General features: G+C 39.9%; 1 protein-coding gene across 1 annotated transcript in view; it reads left to right on the forward strand.

Moving 5' to 3' along the window:
• The window catches only part of LRRC63 (leucine rich repeat containing 63), a 41,421-nt gene extending 37,047 nt beyond the window's left edge, over positions 1–4,374 (forward strand). Inside the window, exon 9 of the mRNA XM_036078538.2 lies at positions 4,131–4,374. Within this exon, the coding sequence (XP_035934431.2) occupies positions 4,131–4,374 (244 nt within the window). The remainder of the gene's footprint in view (positions 1–4,130) is intronic.
• Positions 4,375–21,330: the final 16,956 nt, after the last annotated feature.

The following is a 21,330-nucleotide window of genomic DNA, read 5'->3' on the forward strand; positions in this document are numbered from 1 at the left end:
ACACAAAGTAGGGAAAGCTAAACGTGCCAGTCCTCAAACCTGTACCCAAGAATGGGCTAAGTGTCCTCAAGCAGTGCCTTTTTTCCAGTTAAACAAATGTTTTCAAAAGAAACATCCTCAATTTAGACTTTGGAGATTCCAGGAAATTAAGTTCAAATGAATATTATCTCACAATTTAAAGAAATTTCCAAATACATGAGGAAATAAGCCACCAAGAGTAAAAGTCAGCAAAACCAATCAACAGGTACACATCTCCAAGGATCTAAGATATTAGAATTTTACAGAACATGAAATACCTACTTTACGTATTTAAAGTAATAAAATATAATTTTAATTTTAAAAGTGGTTAAGAAATAAAAGACTATCAAATATGACCCGGCAAATATGAACAAGAAATTTTAAATGAAATTCAATTCAAGAAAGTAAGTGTTAACAGTTGAAATTAACTTGGTGCATGGATTAAACAGACAACTATACACACATGCAGAGGGAACTGAAGACAGTCTTGCGTCTGTGCAGACAGGAGGTAAACAGATACATACTCTAACATAGACGTATAATCCCTGAGAATTCTGTAAATTCTCAGAAGTAATGAAAGATGCGAATTCAGATGCTGAAAGCTCTACACAAGCTAAGTTATTTACCACCTTGTGGTAAAACTGAAGGACACCACAGACAAGGACAAAGACTTAAAATCATCTAGGGACAAAAAAGCCACTTACAAAGAATAACAAGTCTGCTGCCAGCAACGGTGGGACGGTAACTGAAGACATGTGATTTTGCCCAGCACAACTAACCTGCAAGAACAAGGGAGAAAGAATGTCGTTTCAGAAAAAAGAAAGCAGATAATTCACTCACCCTAGATTTTCACTAAAGGAACTTGTAAAGGTGGTGCATCAGGACTCCAGGAGCAGGTCCTGGGATGTAAGAAGGAATGGAAGGAAAATATATTAGAAATATGTGGATAAACAAACATGATCTCTATGATCTATGAAATAGTAGTAACAACAATGCCTACGGTGTGGTGTTAAAAAGAAGGTCTAACTAAAACCAGACATCAAAAAATTAGAGATATGGGGCGCCTGCGTGGCTCAGTCAGTTAAGCGTCTGACTCCTGGTTTCGGCTCAGGTCATGATCTCAGGGTTGTGAGACCCAGCCCCACATTGGGCTCCGTGCTCAGCAGGGAGTCTGCTTAAGATTCTCTCTCTTGGGGCGTCTGGGTGGCTCAGTCGGTTAAGCAACTGCCTTTGGCTCAGGTCATGATCCCAGAGTCCTGGGATCGAGCCCAGCATCGGGCTCCCTGCTCAGCAGAGAGCCTGCTTCTCCCTTTCCCTCTGCCTGCCTCTCTGCCTACCTGTGCTCTCTGTCTCTCCGTCAAATAAATAAATAAAAAATATCTTTAAAAAAAAAAAGATTCTCTCTCTTCCTCTCCCTCTGCCTCTCCCCCACATGCTCGTATATGTGCACACACTCTCTCTCTCTCTAAAAAAAAGAGAGATGTGATATTTAAATGATACTTTTTATAATAGCAGAAAGAAATATACTCTGTATTTATGGAGAGAAAACTTAAAGCTTGACAAAAAGGTAAAGAAGTTTGAATTAAATGAGAAAGATACATATTCAGGTATAATAAGATTCAATGCCAAAATATATCAGTTCTCCCCAAGAAGAGCTGTATATTCAATGTAGTTCTGGTCAAAACCTCAACAGAGTCTTCTGAAAAACTTGGTAAGCTGGTTATAAAATGTATGGAAAAGCAGAGACTCCAAAATGGCCAAGATAAGCCTGAGAAAGAAGCCTAACATTAAAGGACTTGCTGACCAGATATAAAGACTTATTATCAAGTTAGAGAAAGTAATACAGGTGGTATTACATGCAAGGAAAGAAAAATTAACCAGTGGAAGAGAACTCATAGTCTAGTTACATTCTCATGCATATGTGAAAACTTGGTATCCGACAAAATAGCACTGTGGGTCAGTAGGGAAAGGAGAGACTTTTCAATAAATGACACTGAGATCTTTGGTCACCTATAGGGGAAAAATGTACAATTAGATTCCTGCTGTTTGTCACTATCACATATAAAATCATTTCCAGTTGGATTAATGATTTAAATATGAAAAGCAAAACTTTAAAGCCCTTACAAGCAAGTATAGAAGACTAATCTGTATGACTTCATGACAGGGAAAGATACTTTAAGCAAAACAAAAAATATAAACAGTAGGGGCTCCTGGGTGGCTCAGTCGGTTAAGCGTCTGCCTTCAGCTCAGGTCATGATTCCAGGGACCTGGGTTCAAGCCCTGAATCGGGATCCCTGCTCAGCGGGGAGCCTGCTTCTCCCTCTCCCTCTGCCCCTCTCCCTGCTCATTCTATCTCTCTTTCTTTCTCTCTCTCTCAAATAAATAAATAAAATCTTTAAAACATATATATATAAACAGTAGAGCCAAGTTTCATAAATTTGACAAAAGTAGAATCATTCCATGTAATACGGCACTCTCAATGAAATTAAGAGACAAGCCATTAAGAAGATATTGCAATGGGTATAGCTGTTGACACATATATGTACGTCTCCTTCAAATCAAAGAAAAGATATAACCAATAAAAAGTGTATAAATGTTAGGAATATGCAATTCACGGATGAGGACACAGAGATAGCTGATAAACATGAAGTGTGTTAAATCTTACTAATAATCAAGGAACTGTGATATCAAATAGCAACAGATTTTTTGTTTACCTGTTTTATTAAGATTAAAAAGATTGACATTAAATGCTGTCATTGGATACCCCAAAACTGGATTATCATATACCAGTAGTAGTGCTATAAATTGGTGAAAGCTTTGTGGAAGGCAATTGGACAGTATCCTATTTACCCCTTCAAATAGAAATGTAAATCTTCAGAATCTGTCTCATGGAAATAGTTACAAGTGAACACAAAGTTAGGTATAGGGATGATAACTGCAGCCTCAATGTGCATCAATTAAAAAGTGGTAAAATATATTATGGTGTATCCATATTGTGGAATATTATGATGCTATTAATATGAAGCGAAACAAATGTATTGCAATAAAAAGGTGTCCAAGACATTTTGCTAAATCTCTCTTTTGAGATTTTATACATAGAATTTAACATGTATACATTTTTTACATTACATTTTTATTTTTTAAATCTAAAACTGGTAAATTATACCAATTTCTACACCACCAAGAAAATATGAGTTTCCCTGGTGGTTCTCATCCTCACCAAACTTCTTACTGTCAGACTTTTCCATTTTGCCCATCTGATGATTATGAAATGGTATCTGGCTTCTCTGATTACTAATAAGATTGAGAAGCTCCACTTCTCAATGTTTTCTAGACATTCAAGTTTCTTCTTCTGTGAATAGTCTGTTCATGTGCTAATGTCAATGGACTAAGGGGTTGATGTCTTTTTTTTTTTTTTTAACTGATTTGGGAGCATTTAAAAATATATACAGACACTAATCCTCTACGAGGCTACAATATAGTCCCTTTATTTTTAAAAATAATATATTTATTTTGAATTATAAAAATAATGCATATTTATTATAGAAAATTTGGAAAATACAGAAAAAGATTATAAAGGTATATAAAATTTCTTGTGATCACATTGACCAAGAATAATTACTATTTTCTACTTGGAATCTATCCTTAGAGTGTTTCTTGCTATGCATTTATACTTTTTTGTTTTTGAAAACTAGAATTGCTGTATATACATTTATCTACTTTATTTTTTTATTTATTTATTTTTTAAAGATTTTATTTATTTATTTGACAGAGACACAGCGAGAGAGGGAACACAATCAGGGGGAGTGGGAGAGAGAGAAGCAGGCTTCCCGCTGAGCAGGGAGCCCGATGCGGGGCTCGATCCCAGGACCCTGGGACCGTGACCCGAGCCGAAGGCAGACGCTTAACGACTGAGCCACCCAGGCGCCCCTCTACTTTATTTTTTAGCATTTAATTTTTACTTGTGTATGTTTTAGCTCAATTAGATGGTAAGATCAATAATGACAAAGGCCGTATTTTATACTACTGTGAGTCTCACATAGCATCAAGCACAATGTCTTTTCTTCGGTAGAGATTTCCTAAATATTGACCTGATGTGTCTTCCATTGCAGCGCATCTAGATGTGAATGGTGTCAAGGTCCCAAGTTTGGTGAAGGTTTTCGAGTCATCCAGTCCTGTGACATTTTTGGAGCAACACACCTTCCTGTTTTGTTTCTTGTCTGTTCTTCTTCCTGCTATAGAAAAGTAAAGGAAAGCAGTTTTATTTCAGAGAGTATTCCTAGTAGAAGAGTAACTCTAAATTCTGACTTGATAAGTCACGCAATGATTTTGGAATCCCACTTTAAAAGCCATTAGAGTTTATGTCTATAGTAATTCATTTCTTCGAGAGTACAGCTTCTTTCTTCTGTGACTCCTCTTTGTAATCCCAGCTCCTTACGAAAGTTTGTGACTGTTAGGGAATTGTTGCAGAATGATTACTTCAGAAGGATTAGTAAAGGTCTTTGGATTTCAGCAAAAATCTAGAAACTTTCTTTCAGAGCATGTCTGCTGTAAAATGAGAAATGATGGAAAATTTTGCAAAAAAGGATTTATCTTAAAACTTGCATTTTGGTGCATCCATTCCAAGTGATGTGATAGCATTTCAAAGTCATCAGTGGGCTTTGTGTCTCAGATGGGCTCAGATGGGTTCAAAGTCAAGTTCTCTTTGCGAATTTCTATGGAAATCCATCCAGTGCCAATCGTCTCAATTGTGGATTGTTTTAGGGAATAAAAGATTCATTCCAGTCCTATATTTAGTTGTTTGAATTCATTACCCAGGCTCTTAGAAAACTGGTACAATCTCTCAGTTATCCTGACCTTCATCTTACAAAGCCTGATTCCATAGACCGGTGCCAGCATTCAACGAGCCTTCAGTGAGAGCCTGGCAAGAAAATAAAGTAAAACTTACAAAATTACATTGCAAAGCAACATACAAATACAGTAGGACTTGAGGCTTTAAGAATTTGTGTTTGGTAAGAGAAAGGTAAAAGCATTTTGATATACAAACAATGAAATTTTAGAGTGGCATAGAATTGTTTCATATTTGGCATATTTTTTATGTGCACTTAAATCCAAAATGTCATTGCAAATGACAAAACTTGATAAAAACAAATGATTGAAATTTATACAGGTATCTTATCTTTAGAGAATATCAGAAAATACACATTATGTCAGGTGTGTGTGTGTTTCATTTAGTAATATTTAAATCAAAGATAAAATAAACCAGGCAAATATTTTTTCTGACTACTGATTTCAATAAATTAGAATACTTGTATTCTTCTCTTTGAGACTCAGTTTGATTTTAAGCAGAAATAAGAAAACATTGCTTGAGAGGTATACACCATATTCACCAGCAAAAGAATGAAATTATTTATACAGAAGTAACTACCATATCACACATGTAATCCAGAAGGGGATATTTATAGCATAATAACAAATACATGTATTAAAATGTAATATATCCATACTATAAAACAAGATAAAAAATAAAATTAAATCCAAGTGGCATATAGCCTATTAATACTCACCTTTGTCCCTGAAATGATTCTTGGAGGAAGAGGTACATTTGTTTTTTAATTTAAAAAATGTTGATTTTTGCTTTGAGTAACAAGGTGATGTCATATTGAGATAGGGAATAAAATAAATTGAGAAAGGGAAGAAAGAACGGGTTTCAAAGGAAATTACAATATCTTAGAGATGCTGCAGAAAAATGAATATACCTAGACATTTGAACAAATACAAAATACATTTAGAGCCCAATTTCATTATTTCCTCATGGTTAGTGTAAACCTTGAATCTAAGTAATTTAAGACATACTTATTACACAAACATTTGAAAATAGAACTAAACCTAAGAAGAAAACAAAGTTCCCCTTGTAATGCCACTCAGTGAAAACCAGAGATAACCATCTTGACATTCGGTTACATGTCTGCCTTTGGCTCAGGTCATGATCCCAGGGTCTTGGGATGGAGTCCCGCATTGCGCTCCTTGCTCAGCGGGGGAGCCTGCTTCTCCCTCTGCCTCTGCTTCTCACCCCACCTCGTGCGCAAGCACGCTCTCTCTCTCGTTCTTTCTCTGATATATAAATAAAATCTTAAAAAAAATAGCAAAAAGATGAACTAAATCTTTAAATAGTTGTAACAAAATTAAATATATATATATTTACATCATAATTATTATAAGAATTTATTGCTGAAGAATACTTGCATTTGTGTACAAAAATATACCCAAGGATATTTATAATAGTGAAAAATTGGAAACATTCTACGTTTCCATCAGTAGAGAGTTGGTTAAATATGGTAAATCCAACAAGTAATATCATTCAGCCATTTAAAAAATTAGATAGTTCTGTTTTCCCTGATGTGGAAAAATATTTCCAAGTATTTTTAGCAAAATATTTATTAGATAATATAATCACATAATTCAAAATTCAAAAGGTACAGAAGAGTAGACCTTAAAAATTCTTTAACCCCAATGCTCTGCCATCTATTTCCCATCTCAAAGGCAATCAGTGATATCAAGTCTTTTGTATTCTTCCAGGATATTTTATATATCTGTAAGCTAATAAGTAAATATATTTCTTTCCTACTATTTATACAATATTAACAAATAGATATACTCCTTTCTAGACCTTTCCATTTAATATGGTGTCACAGAGGTAGTTCCACATCAGTCCATTATTACCCTATAATATTTTTTATGATTGCATATTATTCCATCAAGAAACATATATACTTTATTTTACCAGTTCAGTACAAATGAACTTTCAGCTTTTCATAACCTCTGGCTATGAAAAAAAAATGTTGCAATGAATAACCTTGTCATTTGCACATGTTTAAATATATTTGTGGGATAAATCCTTAAAGGTGAAGTTGCTGGATCAAAAGGCATGTGCATTTATATTTAAGTGGGCGTTGGGGGGAATATATATTTACTGTATTCAGTTTTGATTAGGTAATACTAACATATCATACCCAGTTCAAATAAGATTTCGGTCAGAGTGAAAAGTAAGTCTATTTCATATTAATTTCCTCCAGATGCCAGTTCTTCTCAGAGGCAAACATTGCTACCAGCTTCTTGTGTTTGCCTCCAGGGAAATTCTAAGCACATAGAAACACAGACCTGTATATAGAAGAAACTTTCTTACTCTAATATGTTTTTAAAAGAAATGTTTTGCGTCATTTTCTATAGCAGCAATATTAACTTCATTTGTAAGCTTCTTGGAAATGCAGAATCTCAGATCCACCCCAAACGTACTAGATCAGAATCTCTGGGGATGGTATCCAGGAATCTTCACAATCACTCTCTCCAGATGATTCTGCCGCTCACTAACATTCAGATTCTCTGGTCTCCAGAGGTCAGACGACTCACACCAAGATGTCGGAGAAAGAAAAGATGTGGGTTTTGGTGTAATGCACTTTATTGTCTTCTCATTTAGTCTCAGCCATAAACTGTCATCCTTGAGATCTCATCCTATAAAAATAATCCAGGAATGTTATCCCAGGATGAGCTTAACATTCAAAAATTGATCAGTGTAAGCCACTGGACATCCAGAACTCCATGAGCACCAGAGGCAGGAGAACAGAGACAGGTGAATGTTTCTCTCTCTAGGTGTTCATTATCCTTGTCCAAAACACCTCAGTAAGCAGGTCCTGGTCCCTCTGCTTTCCTTCACTTGCCTTGCCTTCCATTTCTTCTTCCACTCCCCTTCCCTCCCTCCTTTCATTGTTTTCTCTGGGCCTCTGTTTTTCCCTGTTTTCATTCCTGATGTAGAGAGTGCTTAATTCAATTGACACATGAAGGAGGACCAGGGATCACTGAAGTAGTTTGCCTGTAAATACTCAAGATAATCCTAAGTCATCCTAAAACAGCAAGTGCGTGTGTGAGCATGTATCCATGCATACACAGAAGAGGGCTGGAGAAGCAGTATGGATGATAAACAATGGGTTTGTGGTAATCTCTGGGAATCGGAATCTGGGGGCTGGGAATAAGGTCTTGTACTTTCTACTCTGTGACTGTTTCCACTTCAGTTTGTTTGAATTGCAGTTTAATTATGCATTATTCTAACAAACATAAAAATATTTTCATTTTTAATGGGATCATGTAATGGTGACATTTTCTTTCTTTCTCCCCTCGATCATATATTGAAAACATTTTTTGAGGTTATTTATATCCAATATTGTTAAGTCGTCATGGGAGTGCCTTAACTTGATTATCTAAACTTCTCTTGTTCAATAAACTATCTTCAGTGTTTATCTATTGTAAACAACAACAGGATTTAACAAATATAATAAAAACTAAAGCTAAATCTTTGCCAAAATCTAGATTTGTTTTTGGTTTGATTTTAATAAAAATTTCTGACACTAAGATTGCTAGACAGACTTTGTGCAGAGGTTTAAGCTTTTTATTCTTAGGATGAAATTGTTACCCTCATATCAGTTTAGCTTTTCCCCAGCAGTGTGTGAGATGCCCTTTTCCCTGAACCCACAACGTCATTGATTTTAGTTAACTAATTAACTATATTCATTGCCAATTAGATAGACAGAAAACATATACGATTAATCTACTTTCTTTTATTACTAATAAAGTTGATTTGAGTTCCACGCTAAATAGTCATGAGTCTATCATCTTTTGTGATTTTTTTCTTTACATCTTTTTCTGACGTTTCTATTGATATGTTCATCTTGTTGGTTTGTAATGCTTTATATATGTTGAGAATATTAACCTTCTGTCATGTATGGTGAAAGTTTTTTTTTCCATTTACTACCGGCCTTTAATTTTTATTCAAAGTGGGGAGTTTTTTGACATGAAGTTTTTAAATTTTAGGTTGTAAAATCATGGATGAGCCTGGAGGATGTTATGCTAAGTGAAATAAGCCAGACACCGAATGAAAAATACTGTCTGATCTCTCATATATGCAGGGTCTAAAAAAGTCGAAGTCGCAGAAGTAGGGAGTAGAATAGTGGTTACCGGGGGCTGGGGTTTAGGGAAAACGGGCAGATGTTGGTCAAAATCAATCTATTCCCTTATGTTTTTGTCTTATATTGTTAAGCTTAGCAAGTCTGTCTCTCATAAACTGCCCTTCCAACAACACACCGTGACAATTTGAAGGATTCCACAGTGTCACTGTCTGCCAGAGATACCAGAGGTGGAAATGGGGGAGCACCGGTCCTCAACCAAGGCAGCCCAGAGCATTCTCCAGCCCAGGCTGGTGCAGCTGCAGTGAGCCTTCCGGGGGTACCACTTGGGGCCTACACCTCCTGCAGGCTCTGGGGCCAAGGGCCTGAGGCCCCAGAGTTGATTGCTCAGGAAGCCGAAGGAGTGTCCTGTTTCAAAGTGGTGACTGGGCCCTTTATAGGCCAACCACTCTTTGGTAATGCTCCATCCCTACCAAACTCCCAGACTCAGGGTCCTTACTTCCAATAAGGTCAAGGAAAGCAGAGATGGAGTGACGTGGCTGAGGCTCCTCGGTGCATTACAGGACTGACTAACGAGGTACCTAGTGCAGGCCTTGGCCCAGAGCAGGTGCTCTGAAAAGGGTATCTCATATCTTTAATATCAGAATGTGTATTTTCCCAGACTCAACCCAATTCTCCCTTCTCCTATACCATGATGGCTGCCTTCAAGGGTGTTATGGTTTGTCTTTTTATATAGATCTTAAACACAGATTTCTCCAATTTCTTCTATTTTTAAATTATTAGCAGAAGGACATTTCCAATGGATTGAATGTCAATTGAAGATCTCTGAATTTTTTTTTTATTTGTTGTTTGCATTGCATTTAAGGGAGGGGGAGGATGTAGAGATTAATGGCAAAAATTGATTCTTTTTTTCTATTTTCCCCAAGTTGTGCTTAGTTAAGCACTTCTAATCTTTAAATAGCATTCCTTTGGCTAGCAAACAATGCAACTGTTCCAAAGACAATTAATCTCAGAAATCCATAACTGCACAAATCAAGAATGCCAACCCATTTGACGATCTAGCCACTCTTTTCTAACACATCAGGAATTCCTGTTTTTCACCAATAAGAAATGCTATATGTTTGATCAGAAAATGGTAGTTGGAGGACATATGTGTGGGAGGCCAAAGGGCCCTTCTGCTGCATACCTCTGGGGAGACCTGAAGATGTTTTGTTTTGTAGTGGAAGAAAGAAAAATAATAATCACATTAGCATTATTTGAATAAAACTTTCAAACTAGTGTTCCCTGGAGATCTTTTTTTTTTTTTTCCAATTGAGTTCTATTCACCAGTGATTTATTGAGCACCTACTAGATGCCAGGAGCCATGAAATATAGGCTCTTTGGATAAGGTATCCAGTGGAATGTTCTTTGATAGAGGTGTACCCAGCATGGTGGGAGCACAGTGAAGTATCACAGAGTCAGTTATAGAGATTCAAGGAAGATTTCCTAAGGGGATATCTGTCAAGCCAAGTGAACAGGGTTTACAGCAGAGAATTTTGGGAGACGAGGCTTAAGGCTAGAGAAATAAACAGGGTGGGTCATGAGGCTCTCACACGACGTGCTAAGAAGTGTCATTAGCTGCTAAGGAGTCACTGAAGATTTTAACAGAAGAATAACATGATCAAATGTGTATTTTAAATAGACCGGAAAATTCAGAGAAGGTGCTGGGGTTTCCCACCAGGCATGACAGTACTAGTAGGGAGGAAAAATTTTCCAGAAATATTTAGAATGTAAAATTGGCAGAAAGGATGTTGGGAATGAAGGAGAAGGGGAGCCCCTGGAATGATTCCCTTGATTTCTGTTTCATGGGAAGAAGAAGTTTGAAAAAAATCTTAACTTCACTCAGTTCACCAAGCCTATAACTGTGTCATACAAAAAAACCCCAAAAAACAAAAAGAAAAACCCGTTTTATAGAACCGATATGATATTTCAAAACTGCATATTGGTTTTAATTCATATTCTGTTCTCTTCTGGACACTAAAGTGGAATTGAGGCTACCTTAGGCAAATGTCACTTCTGTCTAACAAAACAAGGGTGATTATTCTCTTTGTAAAAGGATTCTTTGTTTTGTAAAATAAATCTTTATATGACACCTTTAAATCATCAGCTCTAGGGGCTCCTGGGTGGCTCAGTTGGTTAAGCGTCTGCCTTCGGCTCAGGTCATGATCTCAGGGTCCTGGGGATGGAGCTCAGAGTTGGGCTCCCTGCTCAGCGGGAAGCCTGCTTCTCCCTCTGCCTCCCCCCCACCCCGCCCCATGCCGCCCCATGCCTCCACTTGTGCTCTCCCCCTCTCTCTCAAATAAATAAAATCTTTAAAAATAAATAAATAAATCGTCAGCTCTAAATATAATTTAATATTCTGCTCCTCAGAAATATACCTCTTTTATAAAAACAGACATATACATACTTTTGAGTTGATTTGTGGGGTTTTTTTCCAAGATAGTTTTTGTTTTTGTTTTTTGTTTGTTTTAGCCTAAGTGGCAGGTCAATATTTTCTCAGATGAATTTATTCATTTATTTGTTGATTTATTTATTCATTCATTCAGTTCACAAATATTTTTTGAGTTCTTATTGTATGCCAGATACTGTCCTAGACACTCCAACGGTAGCAGTGAATGAAACAGACAAAAGTTCCTGTCCTCATGGAATTTGCATTCTAATAAATTGTCCCTTTTTTTCTTTTTAAAAAATAGGGTATGTTATTTTCCCTTTTGCGGTTTTTAAGGTATTTTCTGGCACAGTGCCTGGCACATGGCAGGGGCTTTCTATATATTTATTCAATTCAAAAAATTCTCCACAAAACAGAAAGTGACTCTCATAATATCTTGCATAAATGACTTCACAATTTTAAATATTCTGATCTATTGTCAGACTCAGATGAGATGCCAGACTATATATTCTTATTTAAAAAACAATTCAGATAGGGGCGCCTGGGTGGCTCAGTCGTTACGCGTCTGCCTTCGGCTCAGGTCATGATCCCAGGGTCCTGGGATCGAGCCTCACATCGGGCTCCCTGCTCTGCGGGAAGCCTGCTTCTCCCTCTCCCACTCCCCCTGCTTGTGTTCCCTCTCTCGCTGTCTCTCTCTCTGTCAAATAAATGAATAAAATCTTTTAAAAAAAAAAAACAATTCAGATATTTGCTCACAGTCTTTAAGTTATTTATCAGGAGAAAAAGACACTAGGATTTGAATACTCCTAATTTGCTGACTTAATCTCTCATCAAATAGTGAAATGTCTTGGCATTACTTCAGACTCTTACATAGTATTCATTGTAAAGCAGATTACATTGTCTAAATATTTTATAATTTGCCAAGCACTTTCATATACCAAAGGAAAGAAGGGATTTTTAAAGCCATCGTGTTTTTAGTTATTACCTGTGTGTCGTGGAAGATGGATTACCCGCCACATTTCCTTTTTCCTTTTCCTCTTTTGGAATAGAATCCTGCTTTTTTAACTAGACACAGCTGCCTCCCAGTATAAAAATACTATGTTTCCCAGGCTCCCTTGAAGCTAGATCCAGTCACTAACTTAGGGCAATGCAGTGTCAGTGAAAGCAATGGTAGGATACCAGGAAGGCTGGTTAAAGGGAACAGGTTGATTTGAGAGAAGACCCTTTTTGCCCTTTGATCTCTCCCCTTTCCTCCAGCCTAGAATGCAGACAGGATAGCTGGAGCTCCAGTAGCCATTTTGGGCCATGAGGTGACCTTGAAAATAGAAAGTAGGAGCCTAGGTCCTTCATGACATCATAAGCCACAATATCAGACCTGTATGCCCACCTTGTACATGAAAAGAACCCAATTTCTATCTTGTTTTAGCCACCAACCACCAATATTTTGGGCTTTTCTGTTATCTCCAGCCAAACTTAATCTTAATAAATACAACTTGTAATACACTCCAATCAACTGCTTCAGGAAAGAGTCATATACTCCCTCTACTAGAGTAATGTGTTTTTAGCTCATTTCTTTTTCCTTTCAAGTTGCTCTTAGCTACTTTTTTTTTTTAAAGATATATTTCTTTATTTTGGGGGGGGCAGAGGGAGAAGGAGGGAGAGTCTTAAGCAGACTCCTGATGGAGTGAGGAGCCCGATGTGGGCTTCATCTCAGGACCCCAAGATCACGACCAAAACCAAGAATTAGACGCTCAACCTCGTCAGACACTGGTCTATATGCCGTATGGGCAAGGAAGAAATCTACTACTTCTGGTCAAATTATTTTCCTTTTTGTACTCTGTATACCTCTGAAAAGGGGGGAGGGAAGTCTTCTAAACCAGCAAACCAAGAAAACCTAGGAACAGCATGTAAGCATGTAAGGTCTGCTCTGTTACTGAGTGCCCAACATCTACTAGAATAAAAATGCCTAGCCCCACCTCATCATAGTCCCTGCTCACTGCAGACTTTACTAAGCAAAACCTTTATGTTCTCACCCTTTTCTGCCTCTGAATCCTTGTTAAAATAATTTGCCAGACAGCTTCTCTTTGTTGACATGTTAGCACCTTATACATGTGTTTGATATCACCTCTTCTTAGGTTGCTAAGCTGTTGTTTGGTGCCGGTTAGTAACTGTAATAGGATGCTAATATGGGACTCTTGCTGTTTCCATTTTTAAATGCTCAAAATAAAATGATAAGTTTCCAAATTGAGGTATCATACAGAACATTCCAAATCAAAGAGCTAGGAAAGAAGGTGGACAAAACTAGTTTTGGGGCGCCTGCGTGGCTCAGTGGTTGAGCATCTGCCTTGGGCTCAGGTGGTGATCTCGGGGTCCTGGGATCATAACCAGGCTCCCTGATGAGCGGGGAGTCTGCTTCTCTCCTTTTCCCGCTCCCTCTGCCCCTCCCTGCTGCTTGTGCTCTCTCTCTCTCTGTCAAATAAATAAACAAAATCTTTAAAAACAAATCAAAACCAGATTTGTGACAGCTAGTTCCAGCTGCAGTGGCAGATCCCTACTGAGTGGGGGACTCTCCAAGAAAGCCACAAAACTGCCCCAGAGTCAGCTTTGAGCATCCACCAAGGCCAGAAGGCACAATGCCTGATCACAACAGTGCCAGTGACAAAGAGTGTGTCCTCTTCCCCCGATCCCTTTTGGAAAGGGTTAGAAATTGCCACTAAGTGGTGGGGGAGCATGCTGGAGGAGGGCAGCCAGGGGGTGACCTGCCCAGTTGACCGGACCCTTCCCCCACTGTGGGTTTCAGGCCTGAGCCAATGCTATTCTCACTTGCTTAAGAGCTTCCTGTGTGATTGTCACACTGGACTGGATGCTTTGCTGCTGCAAAGCTCTTCTGACCCAAAAGGGCAGGAAGGACTTCCAGCATCTACCAGAGATTTCATGCAGAGGCAGGAAAGAACCAGTCCTTGGAAGAGGTTATAAAGCGCCCGGGAAAGAAACTTTCTCCTGCAAGTTACTCCATGCTGCCCCCAGCTGCCTCCACCCTTCACCGGGTCTCCTTGCTCAGAAAAGCAGCCACACCAGCTTCACCATCTGGCCCCTCAGCCCCTCGTGGCCACAGGCAATGCTCGCGTCCAGGGCACTGGAACTACCTGTCCCTTTGGAGGGAATTTCTATCCTAGCTGCTCCTGAAAATTGGAATGGATGTTTCCTGACACCTGGAGCATGAGAAGAAGAGGGGTCAGCGTCCTCAAAGTGTCACAAGTTTGAAATGTCTGACCTTCCTCAACATTTCCACAGCAACTTGCTGCATATGTTCCATCACTGGGAAAATCTGAACCAGTTAACATTTTCAGTATGTTTCAAATACAGAAAGCTGATGTTTAGAAATTCTGCAGAAGCCATGGATATGTGCAAAATAGGATTATGACTAGATTTCTCTTAAGTTGATTTTTTATGGGGCAAATGGGCATATTCCTCAGGAACTCAGCCAGGCACTTATCATAATTTTTTAAAGTTTGGTGAGAACAATGGGCTTACTTAGAACTGTAGAAATAATAGCTTGATGTTCTTCCTTTACTTTTCTCTAGCTCAGTTTCACATAGCTTAGGGGTTGTATACATTTTTGTACTAAAAAAAGATGCACATTAATTGCATTTTTTGATCCCTGAGTCACTCTTGCTTCTGTCATACACTTTTAATTTGAAAAGTGAGGCACTAAAAAGTAAGGATTACCCAAGTCATTTATAGTAATGCAAAATTTGGCTCAACAACCAGATCAATAGTCTCCATAAAGCCTAGGACAGATACAGAGACAGTTTACAAGAAGTCATTATCTAATTGGGAAATATCTGCTCGGACACCAGATTTCCAATTGACCTTAACCGAGGATTCTCTTGGCCCAGAAAGCATAATAGACAGTCCTTAAAACAAGGGCATTTCTTTGTAACATCATACATCATAGAAAGAATCGCCTTAACTGGAACTTTCCAATTTCATTTCCCCTTCTATTTGGCAATATGCCAAAATGATCTACTGTATTCCTTTTGGTGAAGCTCAAGGAGCCCTCAAATGTCCCTGTATTTGGATTCCAACTGCACTCATTCCATTAGGATAATAGAGGGTGTTTGTTATCATGACTATTAGATCTAGCTCCTTGCCTGACCAACCACCCCCCCGGCCTTTGACTGAGCAAGTAGAATTACAGCTGTTAGTAGTTCTCAGTGGACACTGAGTGTATAGTATTTCCTGTGTAAAGACAAACAAGCTTAAAAGAAGTAGGAAAATAATATTATTTTATAAAGGTAACAGGGATGCCATTAAGCACTATCTCAGCCTGAGGGTCTAGATCTTGCTCAGTCTGGCAGGACACCTGCCCAAGCACAGGACAGAGAGCTCCCCTGATGCTCCTTTTGGGTTTCCAGGTATCCTGGGAAGTTGTGGGGAGGTGTCCGCACAGGGACAGAAGCAAGCCTGTGTCACGCTAGGGGTCGCCCCTGTTAGTCCGGCAGCTGGCAAGGAACAGGGGCAGGGGCAGCCAGCTTTCTCCTGCATGCAGCTCGGAGATGGAGGGGATAGTGGTCTCCATACAGGCGAAGGCTGGGTGGTCAGGGATGAAGACACCATTCAAGGTGGCTTCTGGGTGCATGCGAGGGCCCTAGCACAGGCCTACCAGTCTACACCTCCAGACCTTCCTCTCACCCCCCTGACAGTCTCTCCTCCCCATTCTGACCACTCTCTCTTGCTCAGGGCCCAAGTCCCTGGGTCTCCATCCCATAACCACTAGAGCTCTCTCTTCTCTATTCTCTGTGAGTTCCTGGGGCACACCATCTTTACTGCCTTCCCAAACAGCTGTATTCTCCTTTTCCTTCATAAGAGAACGTGATTTCCGTATCTAAACCACAGCCCACAATTCCCAGCCAATCTGGATTCCCTTTCCTTAGGGGCCCAGAAAGTTCCGTCTTCAAAGCTCTTTGAAAACCTTCAAATAGACCCATATCCTAGCTCTGTAGCAGTGTCTGCTGAGAAAGGTTGGTAAGCCCATGCTAAATGCGTAATTCCAGGAACAGGGAGCTCACCAGAATGTTCCCTCAAGAGAACACTAAGTTGGTGCAGAAGTATCCCATAAAAATAATATGTGCAGTTTTCTTATGTCAAAGAAGTCCTTACCCTTTTTTATGACAGTATGTCTGAATTAAATCAAGATCTCTAATTTACATAACTTTGAGACATCTTAAGTGATCTATTTCAAGAGCTGAATGGGAAGTGGGTGAACCAAAGCTTTAACTTTGCTCAAGCACACGGCTCGATCAATGCCTGAAATTACTATGCCGTGATGTTGCAGTAATTTTTATCTGGAAACAGTCTTATTTTTCATCACTTATGATGCCTAATGATTGTCATGTACACATTGTGTGCCAGTTCTCCATTATTTTGATTCTCACATCACTCCATAGTTTCTATTAATAGCTTGATTTTACAGGTGAGGAAGCTGAAAACCTGAGTTTTAAAGTGATGGATTCTGAACAGTATCATTTCAGGCTTATAAACATAAACATGTTTAGGGCTCCAGATACAGGAAGCCAATTTGCTTTCTGGAAAATCTGTACCTCCCACCTATTTACACACCACACACTCACCGACACAGTGAGGATTGTCTTTTGAAGTAGTTAATCAGTCGATAGAGGAAAACGGTACCCTATTGTGGTTATTTCAATGGTCTTTATTTGAAATTCCCTATTTTCTAATAGTTTAATTTTGTAATCCTTCTGAATTCTGTGGAGAGCCAACATGACAGAAATCCGCAACAAAAATGATGAAATGCTTCCCTCTTCTACCAGGAGCCAGCCTTAACCAGCCTTAGCCATTTTATTTTTTAAAGGAAAGGAACAATTTAGAAAAAGGAGAAGCTAAAAGCAACCCACGTTTCCACAGCTCGTTCCAGGAGTAGGAACAGCTTGCTCACTCTGAGGAACCGGGAGGAAGTTCGCTCTGCCCCCCTTCTCGAGAGCCCACGTCAGCGCCCGCATCAGCACCAGCAGCGCTGGAGAAGCTGAGCGCGCTGACCCACGTGACCGGAAGCCTGTGGGCCCGGAGGGACCTACGGAAAGAGGTGGAGCCTCACTCCGCTTTTTCTCCTCATATCAACTCCTCACTGGCAATGGTCATGTCATGGTGTCTCCGCATGCTGAGAATTGTATGGAACTTAATGAACACGTGCTCATCAAACCTGCAAATCCCAATAGCTGTACTTGGGTGTAGGGGAAGTGGGTCAAACGGAGGCGCTCACTCCTGCTGCAGTGGCTTTCACGCCACATCAAAGGGTTGTGTCAAACAGGATGATGGGTGTTGCAAGGGGCAGAGACCACAAACCGTCTGCCACCACCACCAGTCACCACGGAAGCTCACTGTTGCCTCTCTCTCAACCCTTTCCTGGCAAATAACATCTGACGCATTGCAAGAGGGCAGCACTTTCTGGAAAGAATGCAGCTCTAACTAGAATGTATGATCAGGCGCGAGAAAAAAATATCAGATTGCCAGCTATCTTTGAGGGCATTTGCATTCCCGAGTGTGATGGGTCCCAAATGCAAATCATTGCTTTTGGTTCAGCTCTACCCCAACTAGCTAAAAGGAATTGAGAAGCAGCAAGAGAGAAGCTACACCCTCCAAAGAAGCAGCCTTTCTATTTTGGTTGGCTTGTGTTGAGAACATTCTGCCAAAGAATACCACTATGAGGCGTGTCCTCCAAAAAGCTGCATCTTCCTAAAAATGATGATGTAGAGACCACTCAGGGGGAGCAGGAACAACGTTCAGATGAAAGGTCTATTCATTTCCTATAGCAGCTGTAACATTATCACAGATCAGTAGCTTAAAACAACACACTTGTCTTATCTTAGTGTTCTGGGGTTCTGAAGTCTAAAATGGGTTTTACTGGGTTGATGTCAAGGTGTCAGCAAAGATATGTTCCTTCTGGAGGCTCTAGGGATAAGTCCATTTTCTTGCCTTTTCCAGCTTCTAGAGGCTGCCTACATTCCTTGGCTCATGGCCCCATCCTCCGTCTTCAAAGCCAGCAGTGGCAGTCTCAGTAATCCTCACACTGCCGTCTCTCTGATTCTTCCTCTTCTATGTCCTTTTTCTAAGGACCCTTGTGATTACACTGGGGCCACCCAGATAATGCAGGATAATCTCCTCAAGATCAGCTGATTAGCAACCTTAATTCCCTCTGAAACCTTAATTGCCCCATTGCCAGGTAACATCACGTAGTCACCGGTTCCAGGAATTTGAATGGCGACATCTTTGGGGCAGGGGCATTATTCTGCCTACCACAAGAGAGAACACCAGAGAGCTCAGTCATATGTCTCTAATCCTCATAGCAACCTTCAAGGTAGAATGTTTACCAAGAAACTTTGAGAATTTAAGTACTTTGTACTTTTTCCAAAGGTATTCCGCTAGTAAGAGATAGAGCTGGAACATGACCCAGATCTGTTCTGAAAGCCCATGCTCATCCTCCATGCTATGTTCCTCCCCAGGAGGCAGCCTGGCCCCTCTACTGAATCCCTACACCACATGGAGCCTAAAGATTCCTCAGCAGGAACCTCAGAGAAAATTCATCTTCATTCAGGCATTTCAAGGAATACTAGCCATGACAAAGAGTCGGGACAATTTGCCTCTACTTCATATGGCATTGCAACCACTGCAGAACCAGGCAATGTGCTAAAACTTGCAGGTTCTTGGGATCCTCAACTGTTAAATGAAAGATTTGGACTGTATGATGTCCAAGACACCTTCCAGCTCTAAAATTCCAAGACTGAGTAATGGTACAGGTGAAACCACTATGCTGCAGAACAGGTCCACTAAATGCATGTCTAAGTGTTCCAAATGCCCCTTATTATCGTCATGGGCTCATCAATAACATTTTCCAGGCACTCAAACCTATCAGCTAATTTTAGTGTTTTTCCCTGGAGCCCTGTTCTCCTGCTCCAAGTTGGCCTGTCTCCTGCTCATGCTTGGGGCACATGTCTTATCCCGCCATTTTTGTCCACTGCCATGTCAGGACTTTCTGTTTGCCTTTCTCCTGTGTTCGATCTTCTCTTTTCTGGACCAACATCCTCCTCTTTCTTGGTTTATTCCTTTGTTTTGCTGGACCACAGACTCTGGTAGTTTCCTAGGAAAGTATAAAAGGAAGACAGTTCTTTTGAGGGCTTTGAGAATGCCTTTGTTCTAACTTCAATGTGTGTAGTTTATAGAATTCAGGGTAGAAGAGCACCATCCCTCAACATGGCTCCTTGCCTTGTCTACTACCTCTGGTGTGGCTGTTCAGTGTCTGATGCTGGTCTGACTCATGAGCCTTTGCAGATTGTTGCTGTTGCCTTTTTTTTTTCTCTCTCTCTCTCTCCAGAAGCTTTTAGAATCTTTATCTCTTGCGTTGTGGAACTACATAATGACGAGCGTTGGTATGAGTCTTTCTTCAGTTGTTGTGCTGGGCAGTCTGTGAACTCTGTCACCTGGAGCCCAGTCCTTCAGTTCTGAGAGCTTATCTCATTACGTTGCTTTATCTCATTTCACTACTTCCTCCTCCTGTTCTGTCTATTCTCCTGTATGAAAGTCATATTGGAGATTCTAGACAGATCTATTTCCCTTATGTTTCTCCCATATTTTCCACTGCTGTAACTTCACTTTTATTTTATGTGAGATTTCTTCAATATTATATTGCAGCTCTTTAATTTTTTGGAAAAGTACCATTTTTAACCTCAAAGAAATGTTTCTTCCTTTGCTTACTTTTATAGTATCTCATTCTTGTTTTGGATGCAGTATCTTCTCTTAACTCATTGGGGATATGAGTTTTTTAACTTTTTGTTTTGAAATAATTCTAGAATTGGCAGGAAGTTGCAAAGATAATACACGGAGGTCCCAAGCACCCCTTTCCCCTTTGCCTAGTTCCCCCAATGGTTACATCTTACATACCTGTAATATAATACCAAAACCAAGGAAATGACATTGGTGCAAGGTGTGTATATAATTCTCTGTCATTTTATCACATAAAATACATTGCCACTAAGATCCCCCTTGTGCTACCCCTTTTTAGCCTTATCCTTCCTCTTTCACCATAGAATATTGATTTTTTAAAGTTATTTTTTCCTATTTTCAGCATAATATGTTTCCTCAGTGTTCTCTCTCTCTCATCTCTTTCATTTTGGAAGCTACTTACAAATGTCTGGCAATATTGCCTATTCATTCATAGTTGAGCATGAAACCCCGCTGTGGGTATCTGGGGGCCTCACCACAGTGAGATCATTGGCAAGTCTGCTTTTTCATTGGAGGATCCTCCAGTGTCAGTGCCTGGGATCTTTCCTCTAGGTTCATTAGGAAGCTCCAGTGCAGAATCCTCTGATCTTCTCCCCAGGGATGGGGAGGACTGTAAGCCTGGCTGCCAGCTTCCTGAAAGCAGAGTGTGGGGAGGGAGTGGAGAGCCTACTATTCCATGGACAGATGTTCACTTAATGCCCTTGTCTTCAGCTTGCATCCCATCTCTCCCCACCCCCTTCACTGCGATTCTCCCAAGTTTCTTAAGTCCAATTTCTTTAGACAATAAGCCTCCAGTCAATGAGAACAAGCTTCCAGTCTCTCAATCCAGTGAGAAGGCAGTTGCCTAACTTCACGAGGATAGGGGAGGGTGTCTAACTGTTCCCGACAGATTTCCAGGTAATTCCTTGTTCTCAGCCCTTTGCCTCATGACACCTCACACCTGTGCAGAGCCTTTCTGAGGGTCTAAAAAGGAACCCCTGACTTCCCATCATGTTCCCTCTCAGTAGCCACCAACATTAGTTACAAATCCTCCAGCACCCAAAATTTTGTTGAAGTCTCTTTCATCTCATGCTATTTCTTATCCAATTCACTTTGTCCTCTTGGACTTATGTATTTTCTTACTTCCTT

This window comes from Halichoerus grypus, chromosome 4 (assembly GCF_964656455.1).
Source record: "Halichoerus grypus chromosome 4, mHalGry1.hap1.1, whole genome shotgun sequence".
Classification (NCBI taxonomy): domain Eukaryota; kingdom Metazoa; phylum Chordata; class Mammalia; order Carnivora; family Phocidae; genus Halichoerus; species Halichoerus grypus.